Source organism: Anolis carolinensis, chromosome 3 (genome assembly GCF_035594765.1).
Source record: "Anolis carolinensis isolate JA03-04 chromosome 3, rAnoCar3.1.pri, whole genome shotgun sequence".
NCBI classification, from domain to species: domain Eukaryota; kingdom Metazoa; phylum Chordata; class Lepidosauria; order Squamata; family Dactyloidae; genus Anolis; species Anolis carolinensis.
In genome coordinates this window covers 222,943,886-222,962,429 of record NC_085843.1, presented here as the reverse complement: position 1 = coordinate 222,962,429, position 18,544 = coordinate 222,943,886, and the positions used below count along the sequence as shown (strand labels likewise).

The 18,544-nt window shown below is 42.2% G+C and overlaps 2 protein-coding genes across 3 annotated transcripts in view; both read left to right on the top strand.

Moving 5' to 3' along the window:
• The first annotated feature begins 2,802 nt into the window (after positions 1–2,802).
• slc29a3 (solute carrier family 29 member 3) overlaps positions 2,803–18,544 on the top strand; it is a 55,538-nt gene continuing 39,796 nt past the window's right edge. For both annotated transcript variants that reach the window (XR_010004633.1, XM_062976260.1), the window contains exons 1-2: positions 2,803–2,945; positions 13,316–13,608. Coding sequence is in view for 1 of the 2 variants with exons in the window: in XM_062976260.1 (XP_062832330.1) it covers position 2,945; positions 13,316–13,608 (294 nt within the window). In the remaining variant the exon portion in view is untranslated. The remainder of the gene's footprint in view (positions 2,946–13,315; positions 13,609–18,544) is intronic.
• On the top strand, positions 11,959–13,281 carry LOC100567513 (transcription and mRNA export factor ENY2-like). The gene has a single exon (XM_003218469.4). It carries the CDS (start codon positions 11,968–11,970, stop codon positions 12,253–12,255), a length of 288 nt encoding a protein of 95 aa, XP_003218517.1. The 5' UTR covers positions 11,959–11,967; the 3' UTR covers positions 12,256–13,281.

Sequence of the window (18,544 nt, the reverse complement as noted above, 5' to 3'; positions counted from 1 at the left end):
CCATATATTATCTTCTATATGAGTCTACACTATATAATCCAGTTCAAAGCAGATAACCTGGATTCAGAAACTGGAATATTTGGCAGTGTAGATGGGGCTTCATTCTTAAGATGGCAATAAGCTGAAGTCAATTTGATAGCAGTTAACGACATCAAATCCCTCTCTTAATGTCCTAGTCTCCAGGTATTAGTAGAGAAAATGCTTCTTAAGTGTAATACATGGCATACTGGACCCATTTTGTGATATGTTGGAACACATTTGGAAGCATTATTTTAGAATTGTAACCATTCTGCCGCTCTTCTTTTATTAAATCCTTAATACTCTGCATTATTTTAATGTGCAGCTGGACACATTCTCTGCAGCAAGGAAGAGGACTGTGTGAAATTAGCAATACGGGCTTTAATTAGGAACTGGGTTATTTCGTAAAACAAATAAGATGAGGGGGGATCATTACTATTCCCATTCGGTCTTTACTCACAACAATTTCATGGCAGTACCAACAATGAAAGACACCTGATCCCTTCTCATCTTGAATGCTAAGCAGGATCGGCCATGGTTGGTAGTTGGATGGGAGACCTCCAACGAAAACCAGGTGTTGTAAGCTATATTTCAGATGAAGGATCTGGCAAAACTACCTCTGAGGATTCCTTGCCTAAGAAAACTCTATGAAATTCAGGGAAGGATTGAAGGCACACACACTTTGTTGTTGTTTATTCATTCAGTTGCTTCCGACTCTTCGTGACCTCATGGACCAGCCCACGCCAGGGCTCCCTGTCAGCCATCGCCACCCCCAGCTCTTTCAATCACAGCAAAGCTGGTTCAGGGAGGCAGGCGTGGGAATTTCAAAATAGAAAACGGCATAAAAGACATATTTTGCTATATCTGGATATGTCTGCTTCTTCAGCAGATTACTGCAGTCGTCATCCTTTCCACATGCCCATGCCCAGTGTGGAATACATCTCACCACGTTAAAACAGTGGATGTGGCTCTTAATGAGACATGCCGCATTATCACAGGATGTCTATGTCCTACACCATTGGAGAAATTATACTGCTTAGCCAGAATTGCACCACCTGACATCCGCCGGGAAGTAGCAGCCAACAATGAAAGGACCAAGGCACTGACAAGGCAATGAAAGGATTTTCGGCCCATCCCCTGTTGGGATATCAGCCATCACGCCAATGCTTTAAATCAAGAAAAAGCTTTCTAAGATCTACAGAGATTCACGCAGGAACACCTCAGCAAGCAAGAGTCCAAAAGTGGCAGGCTAAAACGCGGGACCTTAATCAGTGGATGACGCTGGATGAGAGACTCCCCCTTGGGCACAGAAGACTGGGTAACTCGGAAGGCACTGAAAAGACTGTGCTCTGGCACCACAAGATGCAGAGCCAACCTTAAGAAATGGGGTTACAAAGTGGAGTCCGCAACATGCGACTGTGAAGAGCAAACCACAGACCACCTACTGCAATGAATTCTGAGCCCTGCTACATGCACAATGGAGGACCTTCTAACAGCAACACCAGAGGCACTCCAAGTGGCCAGCTACTGGGCAAAAGATATTTAGTATTAATGCCCAGTTTTTTTTCGTTTTTTTTTCTTAAAAAATTCTCTTATGTTTGCAAATCCATTATAACTTGTACCTTCGGTTCGCTTCTGACACAAGAAATAAATAAATCCTTTCCAGATGGAACAGAAATAAACTTTGGTGGCCTTGCTTCATCCTGGTGAGATTTATTTGGGGAAAGGGAAATCTTTATTGGCTTCAAAAGCTCACCAGGCATTTGTGGATCCTCAGGGTGCAGTCTCTGGCTTTGCAGTCTTCCTGAGGGGGCTTTCTGCCTTCCGCCGGTCCCTGCTTGCCACAGGGAACTCCAAATTTTTGCTCGGTTTCATCACTCATCTCCATTTCTAAGCCGAAGCGCCAGCATCGTCCATAGACACCCCCAAGGTCATGTGGCTGGCATCACTGCATGGAGGGAGCACCATTAACTTCCCGCTGGAGCAGTACCTATTGATCTACTCACATTTGCATGTTTTCAAACTTCTAGGTTGGTGAGGTACTTATTTTCTTCGTTTCTGTAGCTGCCACAAACTATGTTGCATTGGTTGAGCCTCTATGGTCCTTTCTAGGCCCCATCTGCACTGCCTGATTATCACAAGCAGAGAATCCACACTGTCTGTTTTGACCTGGATTATATGAGTCTACTCTGTTGTATAAACCAGTTCAAAGCAGATAATCTGGGTTTTTATGTGGCAGTGCAGATGGGGCCAGTGTAATTCACACATACGCTTCCACCTCATGTCTTTGGATCCATGGACACTGTGAGATCCATGGATTTTTCACTGCCAATACTATGGATCCAGGGATTTGTAGTTTGGCGAGGCCTTCCGCCTTCTCTGTGCCTCACCTAACTACAACTCTCATAGCCTTGAGGCCTGGCAGTTAAAGGGGTATAGAGCAGGCATAGGCAAACTTGGGCCCTCTAGGTGTTTTGGGCGTCAACTCCCGCCATTCCTAACAACCTCAGGTCCTTTCCTTTTCCCTCTCAGCCGCTTAGAAATGGTGGGAGTTGGAGTCCAAAACACCTAGAGGGCCCAAGTTTGCCCAAGCCTGGTATAGAGGCATCCTAAAGAGGCCACAAACCGCAAAAGCCGCGAATATAATGTAAAATGAATGAGGATAGCGACCTGAGGCGGTGAGGAATTGGAAAGGCCTTTGAAGGTGCAGCCTAATGGGTTTCAAATCAAGACGAAACAAGAAGAGAAGCGCCCTCAGGCTTCTGAGAAAGAAGGCCGCAAAGCCTGGAGGTAGGGAGGAAGGGCGGCGCTGGGCGGGCGGGAGGTGGGGCTTCTTGCGGCCGGGCGGGCGGGGCTTGTGCTCGGCCCAAGGCCCCACTCCAAGCCGGGGCTTCGAGTCCATGGAAACGCGCGCCTGGCCGGAGAGAGTAAGTGGCTGAGCCCCTTCGCGTCGCCCTCCTCTCTCAGCTTCCTTGGCCTTCCACGCCGCCTTCTCCCCCACCTCCACCTTTGCTTTCCGCCCTCTCAATTCTGTCCATCCTTGTCGTCTTTAGGAGAGACCTCTAAGCATATGCAGAGTGCGTTCCTTGGGAATCCCTCTCCGCATTGTTGAAAATGTGGGCTCTTTTGTTCTGTCTCGAAAAGGAGTTTTCTCAGGCCACTTCTACACTGCCACATCCAATCCGGATTATCTGCTTCGAGCTGGATTTTACAGCAGTGTAGACACATAATCCATATTATCAATGCGAATCCTCTGCTTTGATGATTTGGATTATATGGCAGTGTAGAAGGGTCCTCTTGGGCCCTATCTACATTGCCACATGCAATCCAGATTATTTGATTTGATAATCTGGATCATATGGCAGTGCAGAAGGGGCCTCTAAGGCCCTCTGTACACTGCCACATAAAATCCACATTATCTGCTTTGAATCGGATTCTACGGCAGTGTAGATACATATAATTTCAGTTTAAAGCAATCATGTGAATCAGGGTTGTTGTATGTTTTCCGGATTGTAAGTCCATGTTCCAAAAGTATTCTCTCCTGACATTTCACCCACATCTATGGCAGGCAACCTCTGAGGATGCCTGCCATAGATGTGGGCAAAACATCAGGAGAGAATACTTCTGGAACATGGCCATACAGCCATACAACAACCCTGTGATCCCGGCCATGAAAGCCTTCGACAACACAATCATGTGAATTATCTCTCTTTTTTTTTGGTTTCGCAGAAATATGGCCCGGGCTGTGGCGCAAGCTGGTGAGCAGCCAGCTGAGACCAATCACTCTGACCAAGAGGTCATGAGTTCGAGGCCAGCTGGGAGCCTGCATTTGTCTTGTCTTTGTTCTATGTCAAGGCATTGAATGTTTGCCTATATGTGTAATGTGATCCACCCTGAGTCCCCTTCGGGGTGAGAAGGGCGGAATATAAATGCTGTAAATAAATAATAAATATTTAATATTGCCACACTAGAAAGCTCCAGTCTCCCAGCATATGTTCATATAGATTTGACAAGAACTATTGTCTATAGAATTTCCCAATCCTGTTAGCTCCAGAAGCATTTAAGATATATATTAACCTTCCTTGCCTAGTTTCTCCATGCCTCACAACCTTTGAGGATGCCTGCCATAGATGTGGGCGAAACGTCAGGAGAGAATACTTCTAGAACATGGCCATACAGCCCGGAATACATACAACAACCCCAACCATTTTAAGAGTCCTTTGTTTAGGGCATGGGTATCATAAACATAGCCTTCAAAACAGTTGAATTCCTTCTTGTCTAATTTGTTTATTGGACTCCATGATGTTTTAGAAAGAAAATCTGAAATTAGAGTTGTGTTGTCTGAAACATAAACCCTCGCCTTCATAGATATAGGACTGTTTTGTTTCAGCAATAATACATGCAATAAGTAATGCTGAATGATGCTACAAAGATGGATACTTAAAAAAATGATTTTAAAGGAAATGGAAGAAAGCTTTATAAAAAGGTCAGGGGTGTGGAGAAAGTAAATATATCTCTTTCTTTAGAGAAAATGAAAGCTATTTATTGGAGGCTGGTGAGTCCTATATCAATGGGAGTAAATCGTCTGCTTTGATAATCTGGATTATTTGGCATTGTAGAAGGGGCATTGTAGACATACAATCCATTCAAATGTGATAATCCAGATAATTTCTTTTGATAATCTCGATTATATGGCAGTATAGAGCCAGCCTGAGTGTATCTCTGTATCACTGTACAATGAATGCAGCTCGGCCCCTCTTTGACTGCCATGTCTCAATATCATGGGATCAAGAGAGACCCTTCTACACTACCACATACAATCCAGATTATGTGGATTATCTGCTTTGATAATCTGGATTATATGGCAGTGTAGAAAGGGCCAATTGTGGTTGTACTAAGTTTTTCGCCTTTTCTGCCCAAGGCTGGATTTATACTGCCATATATCCCAGGATCTGATCCCAGATTATCTGCTTTGAACTGTATTGTATGAGTCTACACTGCCAGATAATCCTGTTCAAAGTAGGTAATCTGGGATCAGATCCAGGGATATACAGCAGTGTAGATCCTGCCCAAGAGTGCAATGCAAAATACAGCTCCTGGGATCCCATAGCATTGAGTCGTGGCAAGCCGAATGAATCCAGATCCCCCTCAGGCTCGAACAACACTGCCATGTCATCCTGTTTCTGAATGCAGATTCACTGCTTTGAATTGGATAATTTGAGTCTACAGTGCCATCATCATCCAGTTCAATGAAGTAAATCTTCATTCAGAAATGGGATTGCAAGCAGTTTCCACATTACGAACAAGATTGATTGTGTAAGTTTGTTAAAACTGAATTTGTATATGTCGGAACAGGTACATTTTTAAATTGTAACTCCAGCCACACACACACACACACATATTCTCTAGCTTGGGATAGCATAGGGAAGGGTGTTTGTTTTGTTGTCTCTGTCCTTGTTTCAGAGGCTTTCCCCTCACTTTCTGTCCCTGTGAGAATTGGATTTTGAAAAATCTAGCTTGTTTTGGAAACAAGAATTGGTGATAAAGCTTCCGTGGAGATATCTTTTCTCATGATCATTAACTCAGTATTCCTTCCTAGGCATAGATTTCTCTCACTTCCTGTTGTCTCGCCCCCTCTTCTTAATTATGAGTAGTAGTTCGTAAGTTGTTTGTAACTCAGGGACTGTCTGTATGTGGCAGTTTAGATGGGGCCTCCGTAACCCTTTCATGGCACTCACATCCTTCTTACTACCCCGTTCTGTTTTTGGTTGTCATCTTCACCATCAAAATAGAGAAGAGGCTGTAAACGTAAACCCCTGCCAGGTTTCTCAGATCTGTTAGGAAAGGTTCAGATGACATAGGTTTGCACTAGGGAGAGGGTTTTTCTTTGTTTTCCTGCATCATCTTGTTTAAAGGAAAAACAAATTTTTGGACTGGGTCCCAGAGGCTGTTTGTGTCCAAGGAGAAAGAGCCTTACTTACAATCAGACTGAGCTTGTGAAACATACTATTCTTGTTAAGTGTTATCAGGTGGACTTTGACTTATGGCAACCGCATGAAGAAGGAGAGACCTCCAAGGCCCCCCCCCCCCCGAGTCATCAGCAGCCCTGTTCAGGTCTTGCAGACTCACAGGGCCCTTCCACACAGCCATATAAGCCAGAATGTCAAGGCAGAAAATCCCACAATATCTGCTTTGAACTGGGCTATTTGAGTCCACACTGCCATATATTCCAGTTCAAAGCAGAAAATGTGGGATTTTATTCAGCTGTGTGGAAGTGGCCTTCCTCTTTTCCTACTGCCCTCTATCTTGCCAAACATTGTGTACTTTTCTAATAAGTCCTGTGCAGGCTTGATTAAAAATTATTAGCAGTCCATAGTATCCACAGAATCATCCTTAATCACCACATTTCAAATGCGTCAATTGTCAGCTTTCTTCATAGTCCAGTTTTCACAACCATACTTAGGGTGTTTCTACGTACATTGCACAATTCAGTTTGACGTCACTTGAACTGCCATGGCTCAGTTGTATGGAATCCTGGGAGTAGGTGTTTGTTGAGGAACTAGGACTCTTTAGCAAATAAGGCTAAATATCATGTGAAACTGCAACTCAGGATTCCACCGCATTGATTCATGGCAGTTAAAGTGGTGTCAAACTGCATTAATTCTACAGTGCTGATGCACCCATAGAAATGGGAAATATCTTTGCATTCCCTTTTAATATTTCTAGGTTTTATCCTATTTTTAAAAGTGTCAGTAAAAAAATGAAACAATAAATGAGAAATAAAAATAACATGTATCATCTTGATGTTGATGTTCAGTGATAAAGTTTCACACTTGAGGACTGTGTCAGATTCCTTCATAGCTGCTCTTTCAAGTCCTAGTCTTACGATTTCTTGACTTCATTCTCCATTCTGATTTATGACTGGGGCCCCTTCCACATAGCCCTGTTTCCCAGAATATCAAGGCAGAAAATCTCACAATGTTTGCTTTAAACTGAGTTATGTGAGTCCACACTGTCATATAGTCCAGTTCAAAGCAGAAAGTGTGGAAGGGGCCTGTGTCAAACAATGGAAAACCTTTCCCATATTAATCGAGGTTAATGCTTCAATGAATCTAATGCTCACCTCAATTTTCAAAACCCCAAAACCAAACAAGTATTTGCTGCTGAATGTAATGCGCAGCGGCCAACAGTGCGTTCTTTGTAATGTGGCCAAAAATATATGCATTACAGTGGCTGCATGCTTACAATTCCTTCTTTAAAAACAGAAGTGTTAGAATACCAGAGCTTTCAGCAATGAAAAGGAAAAATTTGGGGTGCATCTATGCTATAGAATGAATGTGCTTTAACTGCTATAGAGTCATGAGGGATGTAGCTTGACAATGTCTTGAACCTTTTCTGCCAAATAATGCTTGTTCCTCACCAAACTACAAATCCCAGCATTGCATAACATTGAACCATGGTAATTAAATTAGGAATGAGGTCCCTCAAATAGGAGTTCCAGGTGCAGCTTCTGAAATAGCTTTCCTTTTGGCTTTGATTTGACACTAAGATTACCATATTATGCTAATCTAATGCACAATCTAATTTTGGGAAGGTAATTTAGCCAAAAAAGGTAAGCATTAGATTTGAATAAATACAGTATTTAACATCTTCATCTACTTCAGAGTTATGCAAATCACTTATGGTTGTTCTTTTTTTTTTTAATGTTCAACTTTCTAGATTGTTCCAAGCCCTTGCTATTTTCTGCTACTACTATATCATAAAAATGATATAGAATAGGGGACGCCTGGATCGATAGCAATACGTGTGAAAAAAATATTGGAGTCCTCGTGGACAACAAGTTAAACATGAGCCGACAATGTCATGTGGCAGCTAAAAAAGGCAATGGGATTTTGGCCGGTATAAATAGGAGTATAGCAGGCATGGGCAAACTTTTTTGTCTTGGGGCCGCATTGTGGATCTGACTGAGAGGGCCAGGCCGGGAGGGGAGTGGTGGTGGCACTCGCTGGCTGGGACGGGCCTGGGAGGGAGTGACCCTGTGAGAGAGTGGGGTTGGGAGGGGGCAGGGCAGGGCCCAGATCATCCTCAAGTGTCCTGCTGGCATAACAACAACAACTTTATTTATAACCTGCCCTATCTCCCCAAGAGGACTCAGAGTTGCTCGCTCCATCCTTATGCCAGGAGGAAAACAGAACATGAAGTGGTTGAGAGTGCTCCAGAGGGCTCTCAGCTGCTGCGTGCCTTCCTCTCCTGTCCTTTCTGAATAAGGACGCGGTGGACCACATGCGGTGGGACAGGGATAATGAAAAGGGCCTGAGATAAGCATCCAGGGGGCCGCATCCACCTCCCCCCCCCCCGGACTTTAGTTTGCCCATGCCTGGAGTATAGTGTCTAGATCCAGGAAGTCATACTACCCCTTTTTTATGCCTTGGTCAGACCATACCTGGAATACTGTGTCCAATTCTGAGCACCACAATTTAAGGGAGATGTTGACAAACTGGAATGTGTCCAATGGAGGGCGAGTAAAATGCTCAACAGTCTGGAGAACAACCCTATGAGGAACAGCTTAAAGAGCTGGGCATTTTAGCCTGCGGAAGAGAAGGCTGAGAGGAGTCATGACAGCCATGTGAGGGGAAGTCATAGGAGGGAGCAAGTTTGTTTTCTGCTGCCCTGGAGACTAGGACACGGAACAGTGGTTTCAAACTACAGGAAAGGAGATTTCACCTGAACATCAGGAAGAACTTCCTAACTGTGAGGGCTGTTCAACAGTGAAACTCTCTCCCTCAGACTGTGGTGGAGACTTCTTCTTTGGAGGCTTTTGAACAAAGGCTGGATGGTCATCTGTTGGGGATGCTTTGAATGCGATTTTCCTGCTTCTTGGCAGAAGGTTGGACTGGATGGTTCGCGAGACCTCTTCCAACTCTATGATTCTGTGATGTATATCTTAAATTGTTGATGTTCTACCTAAAATTTTCATGCCTTCATGGACTCCCCTTTTTGTAGATAAGTGGTTCTCAACCTGTGGGTCCCTAGATGTTTTGGCCTTCAACTCCCAGAAATCCTAACAGCTAGTAAACTGGCTGGGATTTCTGGGAGTTGTAGGCCAAAACACCTGGGGACCCAAAGGTTGAGAACCACTGTTGTAGATTGTCTCATAATAACTGAAATAAATTTCTTTTCTAACAAAACAAAAATCAGTGTATCTTACTGAGTGATATAATATGCATTGACCTATTTGCTGGACATTGAGTCTGAAGGGTCCCCTTTCTCCAGGATCAACTTGTCCCTTTTAGATACTGCAAAGTACAGCTTAGAAACCAACCTATCCTCCCTCCCTCAAAAGAATGAAGAGTGTGCATGGCCCACATGGAAATGTAACTCTATGAATAAGCTGGCTTTTACTAGAGCACTGCTTCTTAAATTGTGGGTCCCGACCCCAAATGGGGTCCCTTTAGCTCAGTGGTTCTCAACCTGTGGATCCCCAGATGTTTTGGCCTGCAACTCCCAGAAATCCCAGCCAGTTTTCCAGCTGTTAGGATTTCTGGGAGTTGAATGCCAAAACATCTGGGGACCCACCAGTTAAGTACCACTGCTTTAGCTCAATGCTGGGCTCCAGAAAAATTGTCTGAACGTCACCTAGTGGCTGTTTTAGATATTTAGTTACACAAATCTGCTGTGCAGTGTTTACAGTGGGCTGAGGGCTCTGTAGAAGATGCTTCAAATGTACTTCATAGAAAGGAAAATCCTCCTGTTTAGCAAGCTTTACAGAATGCTCTTTTGTTATCAGCAAATGTTTGATTTTTTAGACCTCCTTTATATACCTACATACCCAAGGTCACGTAAATATTTCTCAAGCCAAAAAGGATCCTGAGTGGAACAGTTTAAGAAGCTCTGTTCTAGAGGAGGGTTCAGCAAGGTTTAACCTGTGGACCACATGCAACCCCTGGGACCCCTAAATGTGGCCCTTGCCACCCTTCCCAAGGACTGCCCCAGCCCCCAACCCCACTGATTTTCTTTACATTCCAGCAGCTTACCCCCAAACAGGCCAAAACTGCCTAAAGCAGTTATTTCCTTCTCTCAAAGCCCCCCAAATTTCCCCGCAAACTAGAACAAATTGGCCCAAAATCAACCAAAATTGTCACTGGAACTGACACCATGTCAGTTTGGGCACACTGAAATGTGCTAGGGTGACTAAATAAATGGATGCAGTTCCCCGTTTGTGTCCTAGAATAATTTCATTTTTTCCAGGTCTGAGATAAATGTTTGCTGTGGCTTAGTCCACATGATGATATTCCTGTGCTGTGCGTCTGTCGGATATAGTTTGGCCTCAGTGTTCTAGGAAATTTTAATTATATTGCAAACTATTTTATCCTGTCTTCTCCATAGACTGAAGAAGGTTAATAGTTTAGCTGTTTCATAATTGGAACAGCAGAAAACTCAATGGTTATTTCTTCAAGTTTTCCAATAACAGCATATTGCAGAATACATTTTTAAAAATCTCTCTGAACATCAGACCATTTTACACCAGGTGCCTCTAAAGACCAGCTTGGGCTTTAATGGACCTCCATAGGAAGCATTGCATTATGCATAAGGACACTTTAGGTAACTAATTTTGTTCTGGAAAATCTGTGAATTTGCTCTGAATATAGAAACTCAGCCTTTTTTTAAAACACTGCTTTCTTTTGGATGCTTAGACTGGTTGCTGCAACTTTCAGTGACCAGGCAACAAGGAAAAAAGGTGGGAGGAAACTCCAAATTTCCTTACTCCTTCATTAAAGACTTAATGTCTTTCAGACAAATAGCCTTCTTCAGGGGCGATGTATCTTATAGTTACTGTAATTTGAAACAATTTATTTATTTATTTATTTACAGTATTTATATTCCGCCCTTCTCACCCCGAAGGGGACTCAGGGCGGATCACATTATAACACACATAGGGCAAACATTCAATGCCCATAAACACATCAAACAGAGACTAAGAGACACACGCAGAGGCAAGTTAACCTTCTTCTGAGGGGATGTTCGATTCTGGCCACAGGGGGGAGCAGCTGCTTCATCATCCACACTGACGGCACTTCCTCATTCCGGGTCGTAAATTAGTTAATCTTGTCTCCCCACTTTATAAGTGGTATCTTATCTCCTACTTGATAGATGCAACTATCTTTCGGGTTGCTAGGTCAGCAATTTTTTTATTTTTAATTGACGGGTGCTCACCCCGCCACGGGCTGGCCTAGAACTCATGACCTCATGGTCAGAGTGATTTAAGGCAGCTGCTCAACAGCTGCGCCACAGCCCGGCCCCACTTTGAAGGCACACAACAACAATAACAAAATTGCCAGCACAGAATAGTTGTTCAAGTGTTGGGATGAATAGACTAGGGTTCAAATCCTTACTTAGTCATGGAAGCCCACTGGATAACCCTGTAAACTCATATTGTCTCATTGTCAGAAGAAGGAAAAGATAGACCCCCCTCTCAATAAATGTTGCGCAGAAAACCTTGTGATATGTTCTCTTTAGTGTCTCCCTAAGTCAGAAACAACCCGAAGGAACACAACTGTATACAAAGAAGTGATCAGAATGAAGCAAATAGCAATATCTTGCATTAACACATATTTTAAAAAATCCAAAAAATAGATTATAAAACACAATTATTCATAACTTTTGGATCTACCAAAGACCTAGTACGATCCCTGTATCTTCCAGGGATGTGTTCCACAGCTTCATGTGGGTATGTAAAACTGTTTTGAGCGATGGGAGCCATCGAACCATTATATCCTCCTGAATGCATTGGTTCTTGAGTAATTTTGGAAGCTGAGATGGTTACTGTTTGATGGAAAACCACCAAAAAAATGTCAGAGATATCCAAGAAGAGGAGACTTTGGGAGGAAAGAGCTGGGAGGAAGCGAAGGGCCTCCGGGAAAGATTGTTTTTACTTTGACTTAGAAAAAAATGAACAAAGATGCACAAATGAGAGCAACTATTAACCAAAAGCTAATTGAAACAGGAGAACGAGAGCGCCTTAAAGAATTACTGAGATCCAAATTAAATGAATGTGGTTGGAAAGACCAGTTGAAGGCACACTGTAAAGAGGTCATCAAGGAGAAGGGATTAGAACATGTCACAGTTGATGATTTGGTGGCAGAAATCACTCCAAAAGGCAGAGCCTTGGTGCCTGACAGTGTAAAGAAAGAGCTACAAAGAATAAGATCCTTCCTTGCCCAGCATGTCAGCCTTTGATTCTTCTGTTTGAGTCGTACCATATTCAATAGAAAGAATTATGCCAGAAACTGGAAGACATCTTTTCCATACTTTGGGGTTGAAGTTCACTTTTTTAAATGTTTAGTTACTGAAAGCATATTTTTATTACATTGAGTTCTTAATCTTGGTATTTTAATTAAAAAATAACCAGAATTAGCCTTTGGGATGTATTTTGGAAAGAAATCACATGTCTTGCTATTAAAAGGATGTTGTGCGTCTTTTTTTTTCTTTTTTCTTTTTTAAAGAGAGAGAGATATCCAAGAAAAGCTAGAGAAGAATCCTGCCTGATTGTGACTATAGAATTATTGCAATTTGATTCTTCTTTAACTGCCACGGTTTAGTGCTATGGAATCATCAGAGTTGTAGTTTGGTGAGGTGCCAACTCTATTCGGCAAAGAAGACTGACAACTTTGTAAAAGTACACCTGTGATTCCATAGCACTGCGCTGTGGCAGCTAAAAGTGCTGTCAGACCGTACCTCTGGAGATCTATCAATCATAGTAATACTGGGCTACACAGAACAATTATTATCATCATTATGTTTATTTATATCCCGCTTTTTCTCTCCACAAGGAGGCTCAAAGCAGTTTACATTAAAAGCATTTCAATACAATTTAAAATATACAAATACACAAATATTAGAACAGAATTAAATATCATTAGTATTAGAAACATTTCAGTTAAAATCCACAAAAACATATTCAAAACTAAAAACCATAATGTTTTCACTCAGAATAAGACAGCTTTCTGTGTTGTAGTTATGTGCCTTCAGGGCAACTCTGACTTAAAGTTTTTGTTGCTGGTTGTTTATTTGTTTTGGTTTGTTTTGGGTTTTGTTTTTTGTTTTTTGCAAAATTTATTCAGAGAAGGCTTGCCATTCCTCTGAGTTCCCAAGGTCACCTGGTGAGTTTTCATGGTGGAGCATGGATTCGAACCTTTTTCTGCCAGAGTCCTAATCCAACATTGAGATTGATGGAAAGAGAACCTCTGCACACTGTGTGTTTAAATATTAACGGCGTTATTTATTCTCGTTCCCAAAGTGGCTGTTGATTTTGAAGACAATGACTGTGATGACCACCACGATGTCTATCAGCCAGCAAACACTACTATCCAAGATGAGACACCGCTATTGGAGGAGCCACCAGAAAAAAGATCTGATATTCACAAGCCTGAAGATCGCTTCAATGGCACCTATATTATTTTCTTTTTTTTGGGCACAAGCTCTCTTTTACCTCTAGGCTTCATAATGACTGCAAAGCCTTACTGGATATACAAACTCCAGAACTGTTCAGAACAAATCTCTTCAGCTGAACAAGGAGCTTTGGACATTCGGGTAAGTGTAGCACTTTCACATGCTAAAATTCCTGTGTTAACTGTTCTCTTTCTGTGCTTGGATTCAATCTCTGTATTATCATTAGAAGAGGGCACAAGTAGATTTTAAGATGCCATGCTACTCTGTATGTGTGTGTGTGTGTGTAGTATGGCCCCATATGTGCGGAACTGGCACCTGGAGTTTCATTCTCATATCTGACAAAATATGTCCTCTCTGGGCAAAATATGTCCTCTCTGGGCATGTTCTAAGGGTTGGATGTTCTTTATTTCATTATTATCATTTCATTATTATCATTTCATTATTATCTGTGGATCCATGGGATGCGTGGGGATGTATCCTGCAGACAGGGGACATACTAAATATGCAAACTGAGTTTTTCAGAACCATGATAGTATTGCTACTCTATTGTTATGAGTCTCAACATATTATCTTTCCATTCAATTTTTAGGTATTTTTAGGTACTTTCCATTATCTGGGTGGAGGCTACTAGGGGGCACTAGAGAGAGGAGGATAGCCCATTTTATGTGGGTGGGTTGAAGAAGTAAAACAATTTTTCCCTGTTCCTATTATTCCCCTACACCCATGTCCCTGTCGTGGAAACAACCCTTGTTGATTATATGGGAAGGGGAGAGGGAGAATAACCAGCAAAAATAGGGGAAATAGTTTTCCTCCTTCAACTCCCCCCCCCAGACTATAATTCTTTCTCTAGCGCCCCTTAAGGGCCTCCGCCCGGATAATAAAACAGTACCAATTTAGATAGTTTTTTCTTTAATTTTTTAAGACACATTTGGCTTTAAAAACTGGTCAACAAAAGCAGTGTTCCTTGGGTGACCATTTTCTTCCCTTCTGCCCTTAAGATTTGCCATATGGATTTTGTCCACTGCATTGCAAACCTCTTTGCAATTGCAGGATTTCTCGGTTTCTTTACTTTCTTAAAGAGCCCTTATTTGCTGCATGAAAGAGATATCTGTGGGGCTTTTTTTGCTCTTGTTTTGTAACATGTTGCACGCACATGCCTCTTTCATCCATTTGGGATTTACAGGTTTAGGAGGAATAAACGGTGATAGTGTAGATGCAATGTGTAGTATAAAAGAAGTGGACACAGATGGGTTTTTCTCCTGCTTTGGTAATACATATTCTCATGTAGTCTTCATTAATCTGATGGATCCCAAATGTGAAAACTGCAGCAATGTGATCCAAGTGGATCTTCTATTTGAAGCTGCTGTTGATTTCAAGAGCATTTGTAATTATGGACCCATAAAGGTGTTGTGCTGCATGCATCACTACAAAAATCCCATATGTCTGCAAGATGAACAGCATTAGATGCAGTTCAGAGTGCAATTTCAAAAGCTATATACTTTGTGTTATCACTCAGTGCAAAGCCTCTTATCAAGAGTTTTCCCATTCAGATCCTACCTTATTTCTTTTATACCTATATGAATTAGGATTCTTACATAAAGCTGCAAAAATATTTCACATTTCACCTACCTATATCAAGATGTCAAAGAAAACCCTAAATAAAGGAATAAACAGGCTAAGCAAAGGAGAAACTGCAGCATTCTTGACTTCTTCGATTCCTGATATAGAAACGAAGCAGGGGAAGCCACCTTCTCTACATCAAATATACAAATTCAGCTCTCTGTCCTTTCTCTGCTGACTACCTAATAAGCTAATAATTGAGGCACAAGGTAATTACTTTTGTAGGTGTATTTGTAATGCTTAACAAAGGCATAGGAACCTCCGATGGCTCAGTGTGTTAACGGCGTTCCATGCAGTCATGCCAGCCACATGGCCTTGGAGATGTCTACGGACAACGCCAGCTCTTTGGCTTAGAAATGGAGATGAGCACCAACCCCCAGAGTCGGACACGACTGGACTTAACGTCAGGGGAAACCTTTACCTTTACCTTAACAAAGGCACAGAGAAAAAGTGAGGAAAGACACTTATGAAGGGCTCAAGCCTAGCCCACAACAGTGTGATGAAGCAGCTAAAATGCTAATATGATTCTAGGTGACATCAAAAAGAGTGGAGGCAGCCCCTGAGTTACAAACATCCAAATTACAAACAACTAATTATTACAAACAGGTGAGACAACAGGAAGTGAGAGAAATCTACATCTAGAAAGGAAAATTCACTTCCAGGCGCATTATGAAAGTTGTTTTGTTTCAAATTAGGAGAGTCCTTTAAAATCTGCTTCTCATTTTATTTGCCTTGATGGTTGGTCATTCTGTTGCCTTACTCTAATATTTTCCTATATTCTTCGTGCCTTTGTTATGACATCTAACCTTGCCCTGAAGAACTGATAAGACCATTAGTATTTTGTGTGTTGAGTTGCTAGTTGCTGGAGCCAGTTGCTAACACTTCAGAGCACATGTCTTGAGCCGGGTAACATGATGTTTCGGCTTCCCCCAGGCAAGAGAGGAATCATAGCCGGGTGCTTCTTACAGCCTAGAAGGATATTAAAACAAAGGCTACTTCTTGTTATTACACGCTTCCAAAATGGACTCCATATTAAGGTGACTCAATCCTAGGATGTTTTCAGCAAGGTTTGTTCAGCGGTGGTTTGCCTTCCTCTAATTCTGAGAGTGTAGTTTGCCTCAGGTCACTCAATAGGTTTCCATGGCTGAATAGGGATTTGAAACTTCATTCATTTATTTAGCTACACGGGAAGAGATGTGCAAAGGCACCATGTTCGCTGAAGACTCAGGGAAGCGTAGTCCAACAAAACAACATTTTTAAGCTCTAACATCATGCCCTCTTTAATAATTATAACAGCCTTGTAGGTTTCTGTTTTACTGCTGAGGCATCCTCCTAGTTTCTATACCAACTCAAGGCTTCCACTCTTTCCCTGACATGAATCTTGTTTCCCATTTTAGGTTGAGTAACATGAAAAACATGCTGATCAAAAACATGAATAGTTGTACATTTGAGGCTGCTTTCGGCATAGCCTTGAAATATGAAGAAGTTTGTGTATGTAATAACCATTTCTTTCCTCCCGGTATACTGAGAAACTCAGGTGTCTAGTATTTGCTGCCACACCAGGCTCTGCAGAACAGTTGCTGCAGCTGAGTAGGAAAACCAATTTTCACAAGTGCTATCAAACTCTAACAGAGGCTTACCAGCCTATCTATCAGATTGCAAAGGACTATAAGGAGGATTAAAACAAAGTTCAGACAGAGTAGGCTGAGTGATGGTGGCTATGTCTTGAAGCACCACAGTGAAAAAAATAAAAATAAATCTTTTTTGTGAGAAGAGGGTCCCAAAGGACATTAAGTAAACTTGGAGCTTTAAATTGTAGCAGTAGAAAGACCTACCCTATCTGTTTTATGATTGTCCCTTGAAAAATAGTAGCATTTAGAGTGTCTGCTTGTGTGTTTGGGTGCAAGCATGCAAAAATTCATGTTTTTCTGAAGGAAAGATGTCTATGTGAAAGAGTTAGCTTTACCTTTCTTGATCCCACTGATTGCTAAATGACTTGAAACAGCATATTGACTGTTTTCATATGTCACAACGGGCCGTAGTGTGGTTTGTTGAAATCAAGTTGGCAAAATGTGGTCCATTGCTGCTAGAAAATCATGGTCTGTTGCTTAGGCATAAACTACTGTCCGAACCCGTGAACGCTGGCTTGTTTAGATCCTTAATGCTGCACCTGAATGGTGGTTCGTTCCTGCCTTGTTTCTCCAATTGTCCACATTGAAACAGAAATTGGAAAGAAAGAGACGAAGAAGACATCTACTCTGTAGAATTAGTTTGATACCTCTTTAACTTCCATAGTTCAATGCTGTGGAATGGTTGGACTTGTTTTTTTACAAAGCCTTTAGCCTTCTCTGCTAAAGAGTGCTGATGTCTCACCAAAGTACGGATCCCTGGATTCCATAGCATTGAGCTGTAGCAGTTAAAAGTACTGTTAAACGGTACTAATTCTACATAGATGCACTCAGGGATTAAGGTTGGTTTAGTTGGCTCATTGCTTAAGCAGCAAATGGTGGTTAACACAAACCATGGGAATGTAGCCACTTTTCCCCTCTTGACCCATCACTGTCTCTAATGTACATAAGGCTCACATTGCTCCTTGTATTTGAGGGTCAGGTATTATAACCATGTGGCTATATCTGGAAATGTATTACCTATTCTAAAAATGATGATCACATATAGGCAAAGTCTCACTTCATTATCAGCCACCCAGCATTGGAGGTGAGATAAATGACCTCACTGTAATAACTATACAATGAAACTGCAGGAGAGAGAGTTCGCGATAAATATGTTGATGTGAATTAAGTGATACAGTAGTCTTATCACGGGGAGGAAGAAGTGTCCTTCTACCCCATTACACCCATGGAACCCCATGCAGCCCATCATACGACGTAGGGTGACTTTTGGTGGGGCTCCGTGGGCGAACCGGGGTGGTAGCTTAGTGGGACGCTTAGGAACATTGGGGCCATTAGCAACAAGGTTAGGAACAACAGGGCTTTGGTGGTGTGGCAACGCTTTCCCAAGTGGGATGGGAAAGCATCAGCTGCTGGTTGGGCTGCCAGGATTGCTCTGCTGTCACCCCAATGTCTCCCACATTTGCCACAGATGCTGGCAAATCATGACACTGCATCTCATCAGTGTGATGAGGTCCTGAGTGACATACAAAAAGGCTTCATGGTTATAAGTGTTCTTCTAGAGACAGACATTGACACATTTGTAATGACATTGTCACCTCACTCTATCGGGTGGACATCATGTAGCTTCCAGATCGTGATGGTCTACAATTCCTGGCAGACCTAATAGCCAATGGGAAGAAGTGCTGGGAGTTGCAATCCAACAACATTTGAAGGTCCACTGGCTTCCACCTCTTCCCTGAAACCCAGAAAATTTTAGAAACAGCACAAAACCATCAAGTTTCTTCATGCTTTCACCAACACCTGGCAAGTTGAAATGAGAAGCTCTT